General features: G+C 40.4%; 1 protein-coding gene across 7 annotated transcripts in view; it reads left to right on the top strand.

The window, feature by feature from the left end:
- Positions 1–21263, top strand: part of LOC308390315 (metabotropic glutamate receptor 8-like) — a 147713-nt gene that overhangs the window by 70180 nt on the left and 56270 nt on the right. For all 7 annotated transcript variants that reach the window (XR_013970425.1, XM_080872182.1, XM_080872184.1 and 4 more), the window contains one exon: positions 8131–8347. Coding sequence is in view for 6 of the 7 variants with exons in the window: in XM_080872182.1 (XP_080728308.1) it covers positions 8131–8347 (217 nt within the window). In the remaining variant the exon portion in view is untranslated. The remainder of the gene's footprint in view (positions 1–8130; positions 8348–21263) is intronic.

Below are 21263 nucleotides of genomic sequence, written 5' to 3'. Positions count from 1 at the left end.
ACAGCTGTGTGAAGGACCAAAAAGCTCTCCAGAGAGTGATCCGTACAGCAGAACGCTGCTGCAGGATTGCTCTCCCCCCGCTTCAGGACACCTACACCAGGAGATGCCGGACTAGAGCAGCGCAGATACTGAAGGACCCGTCCCATCCAGGCAACAAACTGTTCCAACTTCTGCAATCTGGTAGAAGGTTCCGCATCTTCCGGGCAAGGACAGAGAGACTCAAGAGGAGCTTCTATCCCCAAGCCATCTGTGCCCTAAACACACACACCCGCCCTCTCACATCATCTATAATTGACTGAGACAGGACTCTTCCAGACACTAAACCAAGGCACAATGTACATTTCAATTCCTTTAATTTTAAATGTGTTTATATTGTCTATCCTGTAAAATAGTCAGATATCTATTCATATTAATGTACAGAATTCACCTGCTTGCTGCTACTACTGCACATTCACCCAGTGTATATACTATGTGTGTGTGTGTATATATATATATATATATATATATATATATATATATATATATATATATATATATATATATATATATATAATGTTCTTCCTCTACACCCCCCCCCCCCCCCCCCCCCCCCCCCCAATTTTTGCACATGTCGAGGAGCGTGTCAGGCTACATTTCACTGTGTGTTATACTTGTATAACTATGCATGTGACAAATAATAAAGAACCTTGAACCTTGAACTATGTTTCACTTCCTCCAACTTCAAACTGTTCTTTTGATTGTTTGATTGTAGATTTAAGCTCACTTTTAAATAGCAGAATGCCAAATGTCATGTGGAGATGGGCTGACTTAGTGTCAAAGCCTACAAACTGGTTGATCTGGCTACATTTAGACAGTAAGCTCTGAGAATTCTTTGGAAATGAAAGGACCAAGTAGTTAATATTGGTATAAACATTTCATTAAATAAGAAAACTCAATTTCTAGTTATTGACTTTTTTGTGCCTTTCCAGAAGGGAGAATTTTCTGAGATAGTCAGTCATTTTGAATCTACCCTTAATTTATTTTGATCACTGCTAGAAGAAAACATTAAACATGAAAAACATGCAACAGCAGGAACCATGCAGAATTTCACCTCTAGGGGAAAGCTGTTTCTTGTCCAGGGCAGAGGCAGTTGATACTAAACAGCTTAAATCATAAAAAACAGAGCACAGAATACAAGATGATGGATGAGAGCTGTCACCAATGATGGATCCCTTCTTTTATTGTTCAGTCAAGTGGAACGCTTTAGCTGTCACAGAATGACAAGCATCAGTCTCTGTGACAGAAAGCAGCCTGAGATGGCGGAAAACAGCAAACATGTCCACATATGGCTAAAATGTGTAGAGATATCCTAAAAAGAACATATGAGCTCAGTGTCAGATGGATCTGTTCCTGTTCCAGCATAGCAATATTCTAGTGTGGAGGGTAATGATTGTTGCCATCGATCAAACTAGTGGGAGAATTCACCACGATTCCAAAATATTATATAAAACCAAAGTCATGAACTTAAAATAAGATCATATAGATAGATGGAGCGATATGATATTTGGATTGGATATCAGTAAGGTCAGAAACTTGTATCAGATATCAATGACTTTGGGTCAATTCAGAGCCAATGCAATAAAGTTAGCTGTAGTATTGTGATGTTTTGTTAAAACTGATGATCACACGTCTGTGTTGAGGGAGAAGTGAGTGCTTGGAACTGACCAGCAGGGTTTCCAAATAAGCTACTAACTAAAATTACAGCCCTTCAGCATAGCAAAGAGTCCTCCAAAAGCCACCAAAAGGGCAAGAGAGTTTTTTGTCTGTGAGTCACTGCAATTTATTTAACACACATTTGGAAGGGGCCTCTTATTTCACAAACTGTAACACAGTAATCATTATTACTATTATTGTTATTATCATTGTAATTATTCTTATAAGTCAGTTTTATCCCCCACAAAGCTTGATCTATTTTTTCACCCTGTAGAGACCTTGTTATTATGTTTTTGTAAAAGCAAAAAGGCTTTGCTTACATGTATGATGCCAGTTGAATTTCTTCATGCTTTCATTAAACATTCAAGAAAGAACACTCTCATGGACCACCTGTTTTCCTTTCAAACTGCTCCACTCACCCTGCACCTAACAAGGTAAATTTGAGTAATTGGGGTACACAGGTGCAGAGGGAATGTAGCAGGAAGAGCTGCTGCTAGAGAGCAATTTGTATATTCATTAATATTCTGTATTCATCAGTCTGCACAAAAACCCCAATGCTAAGACACACACACACACATATATATATTAGGGGGGCAACGATACACAAAATTCACGGTTTGGTTTGGTTCAATACTTTGGTGTCACGGTTCGATATTTTTTTGATACAAAAAAATGTTCATGCCTTTTTAATTTGTCATTTATTAAAATTATAAAATATATTTTAACTCAAAAGTACAGTTTTTTGTCTGCTTCCACTTGTCTTTGCACTAGGATGATGTCGGAGTAAATGTGCAGTCATATTCGTTGTGCTCCCACTAGTGCTGTCAGCGTTAATCTAGTTAAAATGACATTAACGCCATAACGCGGCAAATCTCCGTTAACAAGTTACCGCGGATCGCCCCGTGCGTGGGGCTGGACGGCATCCACACGTTAACAAGCTAACTGTGCTAACGCACTAGTTCCCACCAATTGAGCATTGCGTGGCACATCCAACATACTGTTTTACTTTTGGGGAGGTTCAATTTCGGGTAGCAATTTTGGGCCGTTCTAAAACTTTTGACTGATTCTGTATATGCAGTCCTGATCAAAATTTAAGACCACTTGAAAAATAGGAAAAAAATCATATATTACATGATTGGATCTTAACAAGGTTCCAAGTAGAGCTTCAACATGCAACAAGAAGAAATGGGAGTGAGAGTTTTGTCTCACTCTCATTTCTTCTTGTTGCATGTTTTCTACCAAGCTGCAAGCTTCTACAGTTCCTTTGGTATAGCTACATCTATCACTGCGGCTGTCTTCTTCTGCTTGTCCACCACTACTATGTCTGGTTGACCAATTTTTCCGTATGTATCTGAAAGTCCCACAGGACCTTAGCAGGGTCATTCTCAACCACCCACTTATAGGGGGCGTATCCCGTTTTGATATAGGGACTTCCAAACTATACTGGGATGTTACTGGGTATACTATGCCATCCTCCTGGTTATGGTTTTCAATGTATGCCCTGCCTGCTAACATCTTGAACCCTGCAGTTATATGCTGGATTGTCTCAGGGGCACAGCCTGGTGTGGTAGAGCCAAGTCTTTATGGATTTTGTGCTTAGAGCTCATTGATATGGTGCCATGATTAGTGCCTCTGTGCTGTGTCATTTTAATAAAAACAAGAAAGTTTAAGCAATGCAATACCAGGAGAGAAACTTTAAATCAGCTAATCACCAAAAAAGTGAAAAGGCCCTTTAAAGCAGGTATTAGTGTAACTGGTGCTCATGTTAATAACAGTATAATCATACAGAAAAGACATACTAGGGGCTCCTATGCAGCTTTGTTTCTTGGTCCCCAATTACAAGATGTTTTACTTCTCTCTGGAGCGTGTTATTGTTTTTTAGCCAATAATGGTTTCTTTCTTTGACATCTATTTACTTGAATCTTTTAAATCCTGCATTGTTTGAGCCTTAAAATGAAAACTTGGTTAAGAATTTTGCAACATACTGTAGGCCCTGTGAAAGGTTTATGCATATTAGTTTTATTTTATGCATTGGTATTTGTCAGTCTTGATTTAAAACGTATGATTTTTGTGCAGTACCTACATAGAAAATATTTCATTTCCCAAAGTCTGAAGGAAAACATGATAAGATAAGATAAGATAAGATAAGATAACCTTTATTAGTCCCACACGTGGGAAATTTGTTTTGTCACAGCAGGAAGTGGACAGTGCAAAAGTTATGACGCAAAAATTAGAATACAATAAGAATAAATACAGTACACAGCTGTACAGAATAGAATAAAATAATATACTATATACAGTAGAATAAAATAGAATAAAAATATACAATAAGATAAAAATAGAATACGAATGCTATATACAACTGAGTAAAAATACAACGATGACAGAAAGGATTATTGCACTTAGTGTTATTGCACATGTGTGGATGTGTGTGTTTGTTCAGTTAAAGTCTTTGTTATGGAGTCTGACAGCAGTGGGGAGGAAAGACCTGCGAAATCTCTCCGTCCCACACCGTGGGTGCCGCAGTCTCCCACTGAAGGAGCTGCTCAGTGCTGTCACAGTCTGCTGCATGGGGTGGGAGACGTTGTCCAACAGGGATGACAGCTTAGCCGCCATTCTCCTGTCACTCACCACCTCCACTGGGTCCAGAGGGCATCCTAGAACAGAGCTGGCCCTTCGGATCACCCTGTTCAGTCTCTTCCTGTCCCCAGCAGAGATGCTGCCGCCCCAGCAGACCACACCATAAAAGATAGCAGAAGCCACCACAGAGTCATAGAAGGTCTTCAGGAGTGGGCCCTCCACCCCAAACGACCTGAGTCTCCGCAGCAGGTACAACCTGCTCTGCCCTTTCCTGTAGAGGGCGTCTGAGTTATGAGTCCAGTCCAGTCTATTGTTCAGATGAACACCAAGGTACCTGTAGCTGTCCACAGCCTCAATGTCCATACCTTGGATGTTCAGTGGTTGCAGTGGAGAATGCTTGTGCCTGCGGAAGTCTACCACCAGCTCCTTGGTTTTACTGGCGTTGATCTGGAGGTAGTTCAGCTGGCACCAGTCCACAAAGTCTTGAGTCAGTCCTCTGTACTCCTTGTCGTCCCCATCAGTGATGAGGCCGACTATTGCAGAGTCATCAGAGAACTTCTGCAGGAAGCACTGGGTGGAATTGTGGGAGAAGTCTGCAGTGTAGATGGTGAAGAGGAACGGAGCCAGAACCGTTCCCTGTGGGGCCCCCGTACTGCAGACGACCCTGTCCGACACACAGCCCTGAGTCCTCACATACTGTGGTCGGTCGGTGAGGTAGTCCAAAATCCAGGTAGTGAGGTGATGGTCCACTCCAGAGTTCACCAGCTTGTCCTTCAGAACCGAGGGAAGAATAGTGTTGAAGGCACTGGAGAAATCAAAGAACATGATTCTCACAGTGCTTCCAGCGGTCTCCAGGTGAGCGAGGGAACGATGTAGGAGGTGAATGACGGCATCATCCGCTCCAATGCCAGGCTGGTAGGCAAACTGAAGTGGGTCCAGTGATGAGCTTGTTAGGCGCCGAAGCTGAGCCAGGACCAACCGCTCCAGGGTCTTCATCAGGTGGGATGTCAGAGCCACCGGCCTGTAGCTGTTGAGGTCCTTGGGGCGTGAAGTCTTTGGCACTGGTACAACACAGGAGGTTTTCCAGAGCTGTGGGACTCTTCCCAACCTCAGGCTCAGGTTGAAGAGGTGCTCCATCACCCCACACAGTTGGTCCGCGCAGGACCTGACGACCCTCGAGCTGATGCCATCTGGGCCCGCTGCCTTCTTGCCATTAATCCTCCTCAGTTCCCTCCTAACCTGGGTGGTTGAGAGAGACAGGCTGGAGCCTTGTGTTGAGTGTGTATTGGATGCTGTTGTTGGGGGTGGGGAGGAGTGAGCAGGGTGAATAGAGGAGGTGTGAAGTGTCTGAGGTGTCAGAGGTGGAACAGCAGCAGTGGGGGTGGGTGAGTCTGCAGCCGATGTTGCAGACTGCCTCATGGTTGAATCAAATCTGTTGAAGAAATGATTCAGTTCATTTGCCCACCTCACATCCCTCCCAGGCAGAGAGTTCTGCTGTTTGTGGCCTGAGATGGTTCTGAGGCCTCTCCAGACTTCACCAACGTTGTTTTGCTGAAGCTGGTTCTCCATCTTCTGCCTGTAGCTGTCCTTCCCATTCCTTATCAGTCCCCTCAACTCTCTCTGCACCCTTTTCAACTCCTCTTTGTCTCTGGATTTGAAGGCCCTCCTCTTCTGCTTGAGGACAGCTTTAATTTCTGGGGTAATCCAAGGTTTGTTGTTGGAGAAACACCGTACAGTCCTGGTAGGTACGGTGTTATCCACACAGAAATTAATATAGTCAGTAATGCATGTAGTAAGGCTGTCGATGTCCTCTCCATGGTCGTCACAGATCACCTCCCACACAGTCGACTCAAAACAGTCCTTAAGAGCCTCCTCGCTCTCCTCTGACCATCTCTGCACTGTGCGGGTGGCTGGTGGCTCCCTGCGTACTAAGGGCTCATACACAGGGACAAGGTGCACCAGGTTGTGATCAGATCTGCCCAGGGGAGGGAGAGGTGATGAACTGTATGCCTCTTCAGCATTGGCATACAGTAAGTCCAGTGTTTTATTGTCTCTGGTTGAGCAGGTCACATACTGGGTGAAGGTGGGCAGTGTGGAGTCCAAAGAGGCATGATTGAAGTCCCCTGATATTATGAGAAGGGCTCTCGGAGATTGTGTTTGCAGTCTGCTGACCACTGAGTGGAGAGTGTCACAGGCTGCATCCGCGTTGGCCGAGGGGGGGACATACGCTGTTATTGCGATAATGATGCAGAACGATTTATGTTTTAAATAAGGTCTTGGAGTCGCTGCATCCTTAACGTGACAGGTTGTTTTTCTGAGTCTCTGAATTGCTGACATTTCTCCCCGAAATTAATTAATTCCTTGTTGAATGGAAAATGTGGATCTCCACTATTAACTCCAGAAGAGAAAATGTAAATCCAGCTGTAGGATCACTGATATGGAAAATACAAAAAAGTTTTTTTTATTTTTTATGTTTTTTATTTTGTGTTGTACTTTTTATGATTCATATCAGCAATTAAAACAAGCCTATTATAATTTCTGATAAACTATATTGGATGACTTCTATCAGAGTTGTAACTTAAATAAAAGTAACTGCATTTATTTTTTATATTCTCCCTTCCCTTTTTTTTTTTAGTTTCTTTTCAATATGAGCAGAACCTCAGGGATGTTCTTCATTTCTGCAGGAAATGTAGGCTCTGTAGTTCTGTAGGAAATAAACTTCAGCTTCTCTCTGATGTGTTAAACCTGCAGTGCTCTGATAGTGTCAGCTCTCAGACAGGGTTGCATTTACAGTACAGTGTTTAATTTGTAGACTGTCACTGAGCAAGTCAGGCTGAGTGACATTTGTGTTGCTGTTAGGCCCCCAGCTGTCTATCTTCCTCCCTCTTCCTTTCCCTCTGTGAATCCTGATGAGGTGTCCAGTGGTGCTCTGTTCAACACACTGAAGTTGAAATCAATCAGCTCTTCAATCTTTCTCTAAAGGACCATTATCCAGCCCCGGCAGGCCTGTTGGCCTGCCTACAGCAGGATCTATGACTTCTCTTTTTCACACCGTAAAGCTCACTAATTTGAATCTGACAGGAGTTGGAAGTTTGTTTAAATCTTAACAAATCAACTGTTAGATGTTTGAAAATGAATGTGGACAATATTTAACAGTCTGAGTAAAATCACTACTTTATTCCTCCATATCTTTTAAGTTCATAGTTTGGTTTGTATGACTTCTGATGTCTTCAATAAAAAAAAAAAAAAAAAAAAAAAATATATATATATATATATATATATATATATATATATATATTCTCCACTACTCTTTTGATAACTTCGATGGGTTAATTTTTGCATGTTTTTGTGAGCTACAGTATTTCTGTTTTTGAGATTGTCTGTCAGTTTGCATCTTCTATTCCTGAAATCTTCTCTTAGCCTGTTGCGCTGAAAGTTTTTCCATATATATTGATTATTATTCTTTATTTGTTGTACAGCCAAGTTTTGTTTTTTTACATGCAAATGAATGAACAATTAAGAACATGTTGCAACTATTTTTCTAACAGATCTGTTATATTTTCAGCTGGGAGAAGCACATTAGAAAAATGGTTAAAAATGTACAAACAAACAACACTGATACATATCATTTGATCAAGATGCTTAAGCATGACATATTATGGTTAAAAGTTTTCTATATCATCCCAAAATTATAGGACATGTTATTGTTTGTTTTATTAGTTTGCTTTTTGCAGTGTAATTTTGAGTTTTTCATGATGTAATGGAAAGTTGCAATAAACTAAAACCGGCTTATACAGTAGCCTGCATTATCTGCACTTCTATGGGTCTAGTGGTTTTAACCTTGCTGTTTCTCCACAGATTCCTCAGATCAGCTATGCGTCGACAGCTCCAGAGCTCAGTGACAACACACGCTATGACTTCTTCTCCCGTGTGGTTCCTCCCGACTCCTATCAGGCTCAGGCCATGCTAGACATTGTGACAGCGATGGGCTGGAACTACGTGTCCACCCTTGCCTCAGAGGGAAACTACGGCGAGAGCGGCGTTGATGCTTTTGTCCAGATCTCCAGAGAGTTGGGTAGGAAACTGTAAACAGATATACAGTTAATTCAAGTCAAAGTGAGATTTAAAAGTTTTTTATACTTTGGTACTCGAGAGAGCTTAATTAAATATTGAACTTTTAAAACTAATTGAGTTAAATGGGACCAAAAGCTATTGATCTGATAAATTTGCTGCACTCTGTTGATGAATGAACAGAAGATGTCTTCTAACTGATTATTGATCTTATTATGCCAGAAGTTGACACATTTCTCCTTGACTGGTCACTGTGAGGTAATCAGGTTTGGCGCTTACTGAATAAAATGTTATCACATGGAGTTAAGCCCTTACATTAATTAATATAAACTTTTGAAATTAACCAGTGACCACATGTTTGATAGAGATTAGCATTTTGTTTGTATGTAGTTGTTCAATTCAATTTAACTGATTCTGTTCTGTTTTGTTACTTAAATTAATCAGAGGCTGGGACTGGCTCTATCACACTTTGAATGATGACGGCTTATGATATGATTTAAACAGATGAGCTTGCAATGCAGGGCAGCCAGCTCTAGGAGGAGTCTTGGTGTTTCCAAACTTCTTCCATTTATGGATAATAAATGATGAGGCCACTGCGCTCATTGGAAAATGACGATATTTTTCGGTATTCTTTCCCAGATCTGTACCTTGATAAAATCCTGTCTCAAAAATATAGAGACCTCATGGCTTGGTTTCTGCTCTGACATTCAAATTGTATCTGTATTTACTGAAAAACATAATTTACCACAGGTAGATTCCGATCAAGTTCTAGAAACATATGACAGATGATTAGTTGAAATAGGATGCACTTTCATCTTCCTAGCCACCTCTTCCTGCTTGTCTGGGGAAACACAGAGTTGTTCCTAGGCCAGCCGAGAGATATAATCTCTCCAGCAAGTCCTGGGTCTACAAGGGGGCCTCCTTCTGGTGGGACATTGCTATAACCTCTCACCCAGGAGGCACCCAGGAGGTATCCTTTCAGATGCCCCAACCACCTCAACCTGCTCCTTTCAATGTGGGGGAGTTGCTGCTTTGCTTTGAACCCCTCCGGATGGATAAACTTCTCACCCTGTCTCTATGGGTGGATGGCCCTTGCCACTTTGTATCCACAGTCTGATTCTATTAGTAACTACCCAGACCTTGTGATCATAGGGGAGAGCAGAGAGATACATCAACCAGTATACTGAGAGCTTTGCTTTCATGCTCTTTTTATCACAACGGAATAATGCAACATCCACTTTTCTGCAGCCATAACCTGAATCCATCTGTCGATCTCCCACTCTCTTCTCCAGTTACTCATGAACAAAACCATGAGTTACTTAAACTCCTCCACTGTTGGCAGCAACTCATCCTTGACTTGGATTAGGCACTCAACCCCTTCATGGTTGAGGACTCAGACTTGGAGGTACTGATTCTCATTTCCACCGCTTCACATTCAGCTGTGCACCACTCAAATCTGAGCTGGATACAATCTGATGAAGCATATAGAACCATATCATCTTCAAAAAGCGGAAAGATTCTGAGGCCACCAAAGTGGAAGCCTTCCACCACATGGCAAGACATTCTGTACATAAAAAGCATTAAAAGAATCAGTGCCGGAGTTCAGCATGTACTGGGAACAACTTAATGTTCCCGACTTATTGCCGGCAATGCAGAACGAGCTCCCACAATGTTTATATATAGGAACTGAACGGCTAATAGCAATGGACTAGACACCCCATACTCCCGAAACACCTCCCACAGAATACCCCACCCACACTATACATTTGTTCATATATACACACCATAGTGTATTGTTCTTCTTTGTTCTATTTGTATCTTATTTTGAGAAGGAAGGGGATTCATAGTTTATGTAGAATTTGGACCCAAAATACAGACTCCAAGACAGGTTTGAACAAACGAAAAAATTCACCTTTATTCAGGTCAGGCAGCAGATCCTGGTGGCTGAAGCAAACAGGATTCAAAAGTAATCTGAAGCAGGTAAAACGTGGGGAAAACCGCAGGCAGACAAACAGTACAACATGACAAAGAACTAAGGAAAACTAAGGGTTAAATATACACACAAGGTAATCAGGGAAAGAGACACAGCTGGGGAAAACAAGGCGTAGGTGAATAGAATCAATTAACAAGCAAGAGGGGAAGCAAAATTGAACATAATGCACTTGAGATGAGAGGCCATTAAAATAACACAGGAAGCATAAACACTGCGATGGAGACTAAACAGATAAACTTGACAGACCAAAGTAAACAAAGACAAAAGTGACTATGGACATGGAAGACCTAACAGAAACAACGACTGGGCATGGGGAATATTGACATTTTCTGTTTGACAGAAACAGAGCGTCCAAAACTGAAAACACTGGGTGAAAAACCTGGATTCGTGACAAAGGGCACTCTATTTATTATATGTCCAAAATGTCACGAACATACTTTGCTGATATTTATGATATGATATTCAAGCAAGTGCTGAATTATTATATATAGTTCAGATTATAAGAGAAAAAGCTATTTCTCTGTGCATGACTTACAGTAAAAAGAAGAACTATGACTAGAAAAAGTTAATTTAAATGTAATTACATTTTTCATTTTCCATCTGTCATGTATTCTGCTTTATCACCTTGTTGCTTTATTGCTGACACATTTATCTGGCTTTGCAACACTGCTGTAATCTCTGCGCAAATGATGGCAGCTGTACTAATGATGAAAAATGGCTGCGATGGAGGCTTTTAAAAGCATCTGATTAATAACTGTGCAGAGAGCAGCTGTGGCTCCTGTGTGGGCTCAGTGAGGTGTCATCTATGCTGCTGTTGTCACTGTGCAAACACACGATGCTGCACATGCAAATGGCTTCATTAACAGAGTGAATATGTATTTACAATACTGTGCAAAAGTCTCTTGCTTCCCCTGATTTCTTTATTTTTTGCTTGGAAAAAGGAAAATGGATGGAGCTATTTATTGAAATGTGCAGACATGAGTAGAAATATAAAGGTAAAGAACAGTTTGTAACAAGCCTGAATCTCAGTAACGGTATGACCACCTTTATGTTTTAAGTTCAACCTGAAATTTCAAGAAAGCTTGCTCGTAATTTCTTTGATCAGTCTTAGTTCTAGAATAGTTCTCCAGGCTTTCTCAACATGCAGTTCTTTGCATGTTTGCAACATCGTATTGCATAATTATTATAATAGGGACGGTATTATGTACTGACAAGTACAGTGGTAAAACAATTCTTGTCATGAGGTTTGCACACACCTCAGGAGTAGATTGAACCCACTCCTCTTAGCTGAAACTCTCTAAATCCTTTAAGTGTTTTGGCGGGAACTTGGCACCCTGAAGCTTCACTTCCTTCAACAGACTTTCAATAAGGCTGAGGTCTGGAGACTTGGTAGGACACTGCATGACCTTAACGTGGTTCCACTCCTTTGTTGGCATGGTTGTCTGTTTTGGGTTGTTGTCATGCTGGAAGACCCACACAAACCTGTCTTTAGTGTTCTGGTTGAAGGAGGGAGGTTCTGTTCCAAATTGTTACAGTACATGGTCACATCCCTTGGCCTGTCAATGTGGTGAAGTTGTTCTGTACCTTTAGCAGAGAAACTTTAGCTGTTTCTCTGCTAAACATTTTCAACTCTGTGCTTGACTGTGTGTGTTCTTTGGGTAACACTAAGCATTTCTCTTCCTCCAATCATGGGGGATCAAGCTGGTGCCAAAGAGCACGATTTTGATTTTATCTCAATTTTGAACACAGGAGTTTCTCCCAAGCTTTCTCTGAATTATTTAGGGGTTCACTCACAAACCTAAGATTGGTCTGTACGTGTGTTTTCATGAGAAAGGAGATGGGCAGCGCAAAATTTAAATCCATTCAGTGTATTGTGTTAATAATGGTGTTCTTGGTGACTGTGGTCTTGTTATTGAGATATGAATGGGAGCAATGTTAATCTTAATCAAAATAGCTTGTTATTATACTCATTTTACTCAATAACTTGCAAATCAATTTATAACTTTTATGAAAATGTTTGGTTTTTGGATTTTTAATTGATATTTTTTTCTCTGTCCATTAAAATTAAACTACCATAGAAATGTTCATTTCTCTAATGAAGGCTCTTATCCTGTTGATCTTGTATAGTTATAGGTTTTCCAAGATCCATGTGTGAGGCATTATTTCATAGCCTTTCTGGTAGTCAATCCAAGTAATGCTAACTTGGACCAGTCTGGTCCTACAGTGTTGACTGACTCCTCTATCTACCAGTAGCTGGTGTTTTGCCCCCCTGGTTTCTATGCCAATTCCTTTCTTGGCCCTGCTCATGTATTGAGCGACATGACTTTTCACCTTAGCCCCTATGAAAGAGAAGAGGAAAGAAGTGTCTGTCCAAAGGAAAAAGAGAAAAGACAATGAAGGTGGTAAAAGTGGAAATAGGTTTATCTCTGAGGTAACTCCCTGCACCCTGTAATGTGGTTTTCTTTGTGATTTGATGATCCAACTTCTGAGATATTGCCAGATGTTACTAATGTGGGTAACTTGAGGGCCATAGAGACCTGCTCAACTACAACATAACACAGGATTGCTGCCACGACCACCTTATGTAGTTTGTCTCCATGACAACAACTGCAGCTCTGACTGTAGCGTGGTGAGCAGTTCAGGGTCAGATTGATGAAACACCCATATCCCCCTTGAGTTGATGCCTTTACCAAACACTCATCAAGTGAGGATATTTGAATAATTGTTATTTAACAAAAGCAGAAACTGAAAAATCATCTGGCTTTAGGCTATCTCAGTGTCTTTTGTCTTTTCTACAGTACCTATAAAAGATTAATCTAGCCACAATGAACTATTTTCAAGCCTTGATTATTTAATTTCTTTTCTAAGCAGAAAACTCGCAAATTCTTTATTGAAAGAGAAAATCTGCACAGCCTTGGGAAAACCATGCAACCTCCAAACAGAAGGGTCTTGCCACAATTAAAAACTTGGACCTTCTTGCTATGACACAACAGTAGTGACTATATTTAGATCAGAGTTTGAAGTGCTAAGTTATATGGACTCATAGGCTCCATAGTAGTGACTCACGTTTGTAGTGAAACCTAGCAGACAGTTAGCAGTTACAGCTGCCAGTGTCAACATCCAGCCAGCCAGTATAAAACGATCTTAAAATGTAAACTTTAAGCTTGGGGAACGTTAGAGAGAAAAATACTTTTTGTAGGAGCTGTAAACGTGCTCTTCTGCTGTAAAGTTGGGCATTTAAAGTGGCAGTCTATTTGGATTGACTCACTTTTGGGACCAGCCCAAAGTGATCATTAGAAGAGCTGCAGTTTTTGGCACTCGATGCTGAGATCAGGCCTCTGTGAGGTTACTCAGTTGCTGTTATTTAACACTAGTTCAACATGCTAAATTGAATATATGAATGTTGGACAATGCAACAGAAATCACAAGTGTCTGGTTTGAATTTTATCATGAAGTAATTAACAAAAAAGCAAGCTGATGATAATATTGCAAATTATACACAGAGAATGAATGAATGCATATTTCATTGTGTGGTTAGAAAATGAAAACCTTTAAAATCCAGAAAAACTTTAAAATAAAAAAATTCCTTCCATCTTCTTAATCTTTATAAAAGTGTGACAGCTGGCCGATGGAGAGAGACTTTCCATCTGTAAGGCCACCAGCTGCTCTCCTGTGCTGCTGAGAGGTGCTTCCACTTCAGTGAATGATATTACATGACTCTAGGACAGAGGTAAGCAGGTAATTTTCCCAAGGGGCCACATGAGAAACTGGAACGGTTATAGAAGACCAGAGCAATAAGATGAACTCAGTTTTAATTGTATCTCTTCACAAACTGCTCTACTGGTAACAGTAAGCTAATACTCACAATTAGACAATGAAAAATATGAAACAAGAATAGTAAAAACAACATTTTATCACTATTCAGTCAACATTCCCCAACATTCCTGTTGTATTTCCTTTCATTCAGTATATTGCAAAAATGTGAAAAAATGTCCGCTTTGTTTTTCCAGTGAAATTCCTGATGTCCCACAATATCCGTGATCTGTGGAGTTGGGCAAATTCTCAAATGTTTCCTCTTTCTCAGAGCATGTTAGCGTAAACAGGTCAACCCAACACAACTCCCCACCAAATAATGGCTTACTCTTTTTTTAGAGTTTGGTTGGGAATCACAAAACTAGTCTTGAATGCTCCATCCCTGGATAAAGCTCGGTAAAACGTCATTGTTGCTTTGGAGCTTTGCTAGGAAAGGTTCAGATGTTTAAAGCCGACCCTTGTCCTTTGTCATGTGTCTGTAATGGAATCCTGTAATTCATATAAGAGGCTGAAGCAACTAGTTTTTTATAGATGATTACATTTTAACCAAGGCCTTGGCTTCTGGCTCTACGTCTCACAGCTTCAATGATAAACTCTCAGCAAAGGAAAAATTTGCAATATGAACTAACCCTAACAGGCAGCTTAGATGTGTGCTTCTTCCTTTGTCCTGCAACCCAATGCTGAATTTTCAACTCTGCATCCCGACAGCTGTCTGTTGCTGCTGCAGCCTGACTGCTCATTGTTACCACCAGAGCAAGCTACCCACAAATGTCACATGATGTGTTGAATGCGGACCCAAATAGAGACTCTAAGATAGAGTAGCATAAAGAAGCAACACAAAATCAAGGCAACAGGGGGAAACAAAGTCCAAAAATCCAAATGGGAAGTGGCAGAAAATGAAGTTCATAAATCAAAGCATGGGAAAACACACTGGTAATGCACAGAGAATAAACAGTATGACATGACAAGGAACTAGGGAAAAGGTTTAAATACACAGAGATATTGGAAACAAGTGGGGAACACTGAACCTAAAACGAATCATGGCAGACAAAGCAAGGGGAGCACACGAAATAAAGAGCACACAAGATGAGAGACTAACAAAAATAAGACATGAAGTTGCTAAACATCGGACATGAAAACTAAAAGAAACAGAATACAAATAACCTATGACTAAGACTAGAGGTGGTCACTAAATTAGTGAGATTTCCTCTGCAGCTTACTAGTTATCTTTGCTTCCATCTTCGCTATCTGTGCTTTAAGATGCACATTTGAGAATTATACCAGGGAGTCAAATACTTTCTTTGTCAGAGGAGCCACAATAGTAGTAAACATGCTAAACTATTTACAAGATAATCGACCTCTGTGGGAGTAGCATTCAGGTAGCTGTTCTGCTCTGTGTTGGCACATAGCATGGAAGAAGATAACAGTGGAGCAATTCTTAGACTTATTTAAAGCACATTCAAAAAGGCATCTACTGTGATAAAATGTATTCCCCATTACTGTGAATTTAAATGTTATTAGAAAATGATCTGACAAAAAAGGGTTTTTAAGGAATACTGTTAAATGTACAGTTTCTATGCCATATGTCAGAACAAGATCTAGAGAGTGATGAAAGTGGTCGGTGGGTTCTTTTGCATTTGAGTCTAATGGTAGAATAAATGCTCTGCTAAGGCTGTAGTTTTCAGTATTTCAGTATTTTGCTGAGGATATTACCACATCATTTAGAAAAGATATTGAGAGAATAACAGAACTGTTTTGATCTCTGACAGTGAAAAGCTGTTGTGCTTTCTTCAGTCTGTCACTGTCTCACCACCGTTCAGTTAATCCTGGAGCCTCCCCACCAGGAGAAGTGTGATCTTCCTGCTTTCTTTCAGTGGGAAATCGTAGCTGTCAGCAGACTGAGTCCTATTTGAACTTATATCAGACTGAGATGACACCAACTGTCTCCAAAATGACATCCAGCTCAGAAGCTGTTAATTATGTGTTCATGTTCGAAACCTGCAAACAAGTGTTGTCTTAAAATGATTCTGCTTAAAAAAAAAAAAAAAAAAGAGAGTACACTATATATAATGAATCGCTATAAAATGAGTAAACTTTAACAAGAGTTTTGTAATGTATTCTAAAATTTTCACAAGGTGTAATGATGTAAATTTGTTGTAATGAATAAATATCCAGCAGCTTCAGTCATCTTTCGAGGAAGCAAAGATGCAGAGTTATCTGCTGTTTTTTCCTTGACTCAGGGTGAAAGTTTAGCATTTTAATAATGAAAAACTGTCACAAGAAAATATTATTTTTTGAATAGCAGCAGATATTCCCCCTCCTTCAGTTTTTAGTCAGATATAGTATAGTCCTCTGTGTATTTGTGTGTTTGCAGCAGATTAACTAGAGAAACTGATTGTTTGTATTTCCACTGGCTTTCTGTTGGATCAGCTGTGGAAAAACTCTGCTGTCGTTTTTCTTCTTCTGAAGTGTAAAATCCTGTACAAGATAATCTGCTTTTGTTTCTCTCAGTTCCCCATTTTCTTCTATCTTCTCATCTGTATTTCTTTAGCCCTTAAACTTTTTTCTTTTTTTCCCATTCTACCGTATGGCATACATGCTTTCTGTTAACTGTCCCCCTGTTAAATATATGCTTTTCACATTTGCTGTTGTCCAGTCATGGATGAAATGTATTTTCTGACTTTTACCCTATTTTCTTGTTATCACTCATTTATTTATTTTCACTTTTTCCTGAAGAGGAGTTTTTTTCATCCTTATGCTCTGCATGCAGTCAAAGGAGTGGATGAATATTTCATGGGAAGGGATTCCTCCACCTTTCCTCCCTTGAGAGGAGAGCATCTGCAGTTAGTAACTAACCTTTTCTCCAACACATAAAACAGTCCATTAGTGGCAGCCAGTCGGACCCAGTGAGGTGAGGGGGAGGTGAAAGTCATTTGCACTAAGAAGGAAGGGTGTGTCATTTGGGAGCTTAGTCCCAGGATTTCAGTAAGAGGCTGCTGAAGTAACAGGACTGTTTACAGCAGAATTTTTAAGGACGCGAAAGAAGAAAAAAAATATTAAGAACAAAAACAGGAACAGCAAATTTCTAGATACTTTGGGGCTTTTACAGGTCTGGTGGAAGCTAAATTAGCTTTGATAGCTGTAGCTTACTGGTAGGAATTAGCAGCTGGATACCATTTGCTCTCAAGAAATCAAATGTTAGAAGATTAATAGACAAAGCTGAATTATAGAATATCATCACAGACCAAGTTGGCACAATAGCCCTTGGAGAATGTTGCATAGCTCAGATGATCTACAGAAAGATGCAGAAAAAGAAAATGCAAATGCAAAAAAAAGGGGAAAGACTCATAGTAACTAAAGATATAAAAACAGTCCTCCAAATTCCCAAATCAGCTGCAAAGGGACATAAAACAATCTCAAGGAAAAACAAAATCAGTGGGGCTGGCTGCAGCTCAAGAGGTAGAGCAGGTCATTTGCTAATCAGAAGTTTGATGGTTCAGTCCCTCGGTACTGCAGTCTGCATGCCAAGTACCGTTGGGCAAGATAATAACCCTAAGTTGCACTCTGATGCATCCATCGGAGTGTGAATGTTAGACAGAGCACAGACACAGACAAGCAGTTAAAAAATATATATAGAAAAAAATGTGCTTATGCGAATGAGGCAAGTTGTGTAAAGTGCTTTGCATGCTCAGAAAGTGTAGAAAGGTACTATGTAAGAACCAGCCCATTTACCATATTGAGGTATAATGTCAGACATAGATGCAGCTTGAATAAATATCCCAGAATGTGCTTCTTAAAAAAGTACATTAGGCCCATTTAGAAGAAACTTGTAGCATCCTCACATTTCAATAAAGCAGCGTATTTTCTTCTTTTCCAGACACATAGAGCAACCATGAGAGGTATCACACAGGTCCTGACTGAGTCACAGTGATGAACTGTTGCTGTAGATTTCATCACAGCTTATGCTTGCACTGAAAGGACACACCAAACCCATGTCATCATGATGCTTGAGTCAGCAGCTGCAGTGTTTGAAAGGAAAAAGGAAGACACTAGAAGTAAAATGAGAGCTCAGCTATGTAGGAATTAAACATGACTGTCACCTGACTCTAGTTCTACCATCAAAGGATCATACCAACAGAAACGTACTGCAGGTTTCTGGAATGCCAGATACACCAAAGTTGTGTGCACAAAATTATTTCCAAGTTTGTAACCACTGTTCCTACAATGTTAAGTTTGCCTACATTGGTTGAATATAACTGACTTCACAATCAGATGTTAGAGTAATCTTATGAATAGTTTATCTGTCCTTAGCAGAGATGAGGTCCGGGGAGCAGAAGGATTTGACCGGGTGCACGTTCGCATAATCACACCAGCTGTTGTTGATCATGAAACACACACCACCGCCTCTGCTTTTCCCAGTAAGATCCTGTGACCTGTCCGCGCGGTGCACGGAGAACCCCGGTAGTTGTATTGCGGAGTCCGGTACTTTGTCCGATAGCCAGGTTTCTGTGAGGCAGATCACGCAGCAGTCCCGCATCTCTCGCTGGAATGAGATCCGTGCCCGAAGCTCGCACAGCTTGTTCTCCAGAGACTGCACATTAGCCAGTAATAAACTGGGTAACGGTGGTCTGTTAGTGCGCCGTCTCAGTCGAACCAGAACGCCAGATCTTCTCCCTCTGCGTCGGTGTTTGCGGCCTCCAGGGCCAGAGAACAAAGGCGTCTCAGGTGAGATGAATGGGGCAGAGGTGTGGACTCGAGTCACATGACTTGGACTCGAGTCAGACTCGAGTCATTAATTTTATGACTTTAGACTTGACTTGAAAAAATGTTCTAAGACTTGTGACTTGACTTGGACTTTTACACCAATGACTTGGGACTTGAATTGGACTTGAACCGGTTTACTTGAAAAGACTTGATATTTTACCCCAAATATAAAATTTAACATGCATATTATATAGAGATTGAAAATGTGACGTCATTCACGGGTAGAACCGCAAAGGATTCTGGGAACTCGTGGCAAGAGGTACTAGCGCACGCAGGCTTTCAATTGAAATCAGTCACACAGCGATAAAAAGAAACACAAAAATGTCAAGAAGCTGTTGTATTATTAACTGCAATAGCCGGTCGCATGACAGCCACGGGAAGCCGACGGGTAAAGAGATCGGTTGTTATCGGATTACGTCGTTGAAGAGAAATTGTTCAAGCCATGTTTCCGAAGTAACAAAGACGCGACGGATGGCCTGGATTGCAGCCATTCAAAGACCAAATATAACGTCCCAGAACACTCCAGCTCACAGGTTAGTCTGCTCCAAGCATTTACACGAAGGTCAGTGTTTTTTAGTAGTTAATACGTCATTTTCATAACATAATTGGTGATACAGGTTACAAGCAAGTCTGGCGCTGAACAGAAATTGTCGCGCTATGCTCCTTTGTTTATTGTGCATAAATAGTGAATTGTCCTGACACAATATTGCGTTTCGCCTCTGTTATTATGGTACATTGACAAAAACATATACTTTTATTCACAGGATAAAACAGTTGTTTTGTATCACTAATTGCCCAGTACGATTACAGCATACAGTATTATTGTCACTGCTACATTTCTGTGATGCTACCAGAAATTATTTCCACTACTAATTAATTACCGTTGAGCTCAAAGGTTATATTAATAAACGGTTAAGGAATGTGTATTTATGACGACGATTTGTGAGACTGGTAAACTTATGATACGTACGATGGTCTTTACTTTCTACACGGTGCATTTCAAGGTCCTGCACCCATCCGTCGGTAAACTGTACCTGGGCTTGTTGCAGTGACCTGAAGTTACTAAACTTCATGAGTGTATGCACTCACTCCAAGAACCGTATGATTATAAATATGCATATAAATATGCTACAATGAGATAGCTGACTTCATCTAACTAGCAAATGTTTTCCAGGCTACGTTGGTGATGCAGTTTTTTTTTAATGTGTATGATATTTTTGTCATGCGATTTTAAAGCTGGTCCTACAACCGCATCCAAGAATAACATGCAGCTTATCTCAGAACTGTCGGTGAAAATTATTCTTGGAGCTAGGTTTAATTGAGCTGCATTTTAAAGAGGTGCAATTTCACAATTTGTGTATATTTTCTAAGTTCACTATTTTGTCATGTGTTGAGAAAAACACAGATTTTAAAATTACATGGTCTAATATTTACATTTAGCATAAAACTGCAACATGCTTTTTTTCATTTTTTTTTTAAAGACTCGAAAGGACTTGAAATTCAAAGTTTCAGACTTGTGACTTGACTCGGACTTTTACACCAGTGACTTGAGACTCGACTCTGACTTGCCTGACATTACTTGAGACTTGACTTGAGACTTGAGGATAAAGACTTGAGACTTACTTGAGACTTGCAAAACAATGACTTGGTCCCACCTCTGGAATGGGGGGTCTGCAAACGGAGCGTCCGTGTTGCAAAACTTGAACTCCGGAAAGTTATAAGAAAGACCGTCTTTTATGTCCAGTAAGGTTTGTCGGTCGTACACAAGGAGACAAGTGCTGCTCGTGAAAAAATAAAGGAAAAGTAAAATTAAACACAGAAGAAAGCCGTTGCTTGGGGGAGCTCGCGACGAGGCTGCCATACTCGGCGCCATCTTGTCTAAATACTCACTCACTGTGGGTTTGTTAGTTATTTTCCACTGAATTTCTTTAGTATCCTGGTACACATACTACTCCTTTTAGGAAAAGGCTGAGAGTCTAATGGTTTTTTCCCATTAATTCATTTCCTTCATTTTGTTTGGAGACAGATGTGGAGGCAAACTGCAAAGCGCAACCAGAGTTGGCAGCCATATGGTCTATCAGCATACTCGTCATTTGCTAAACTAGTTATAGTATGATGAAGTTTTTCGGTGAAACTGAAACCTATAGAAAAGTTAAACTGAGGGATGAACAGTGTTTGACAAATCCAAAATTTGCAAGATGTCATGTGAGAGCTTTTCCTAGATTTGTCTTGGTATAATAATGATTGCAGATTAATTCCAAAGCACGTTTTGTCTATATCTGTACAAAAAAACCCATTTTGTGTGAAAAGGTTAACTTAATTTCAGTCAGTAACCATCTGCAGATTCTAT

This window comes from Rhamphochromis sp. 'chilingali', assembly GCF_963969265.1.
Source record: "Rhamphochromis sp. 'chilingali' genome assembly, chromosome: 2".
Taxonomy (NCBI): Eukaryota; Metazoa; Chordata; class Actinopteri; order Cichliformes; family Cichlidae; genus Rhamphochromis; species Rhamphochromis sp. 'chilingali'.
This window is presented reverse-complemented; position numbering and strand designations above follow the sequence as displayed.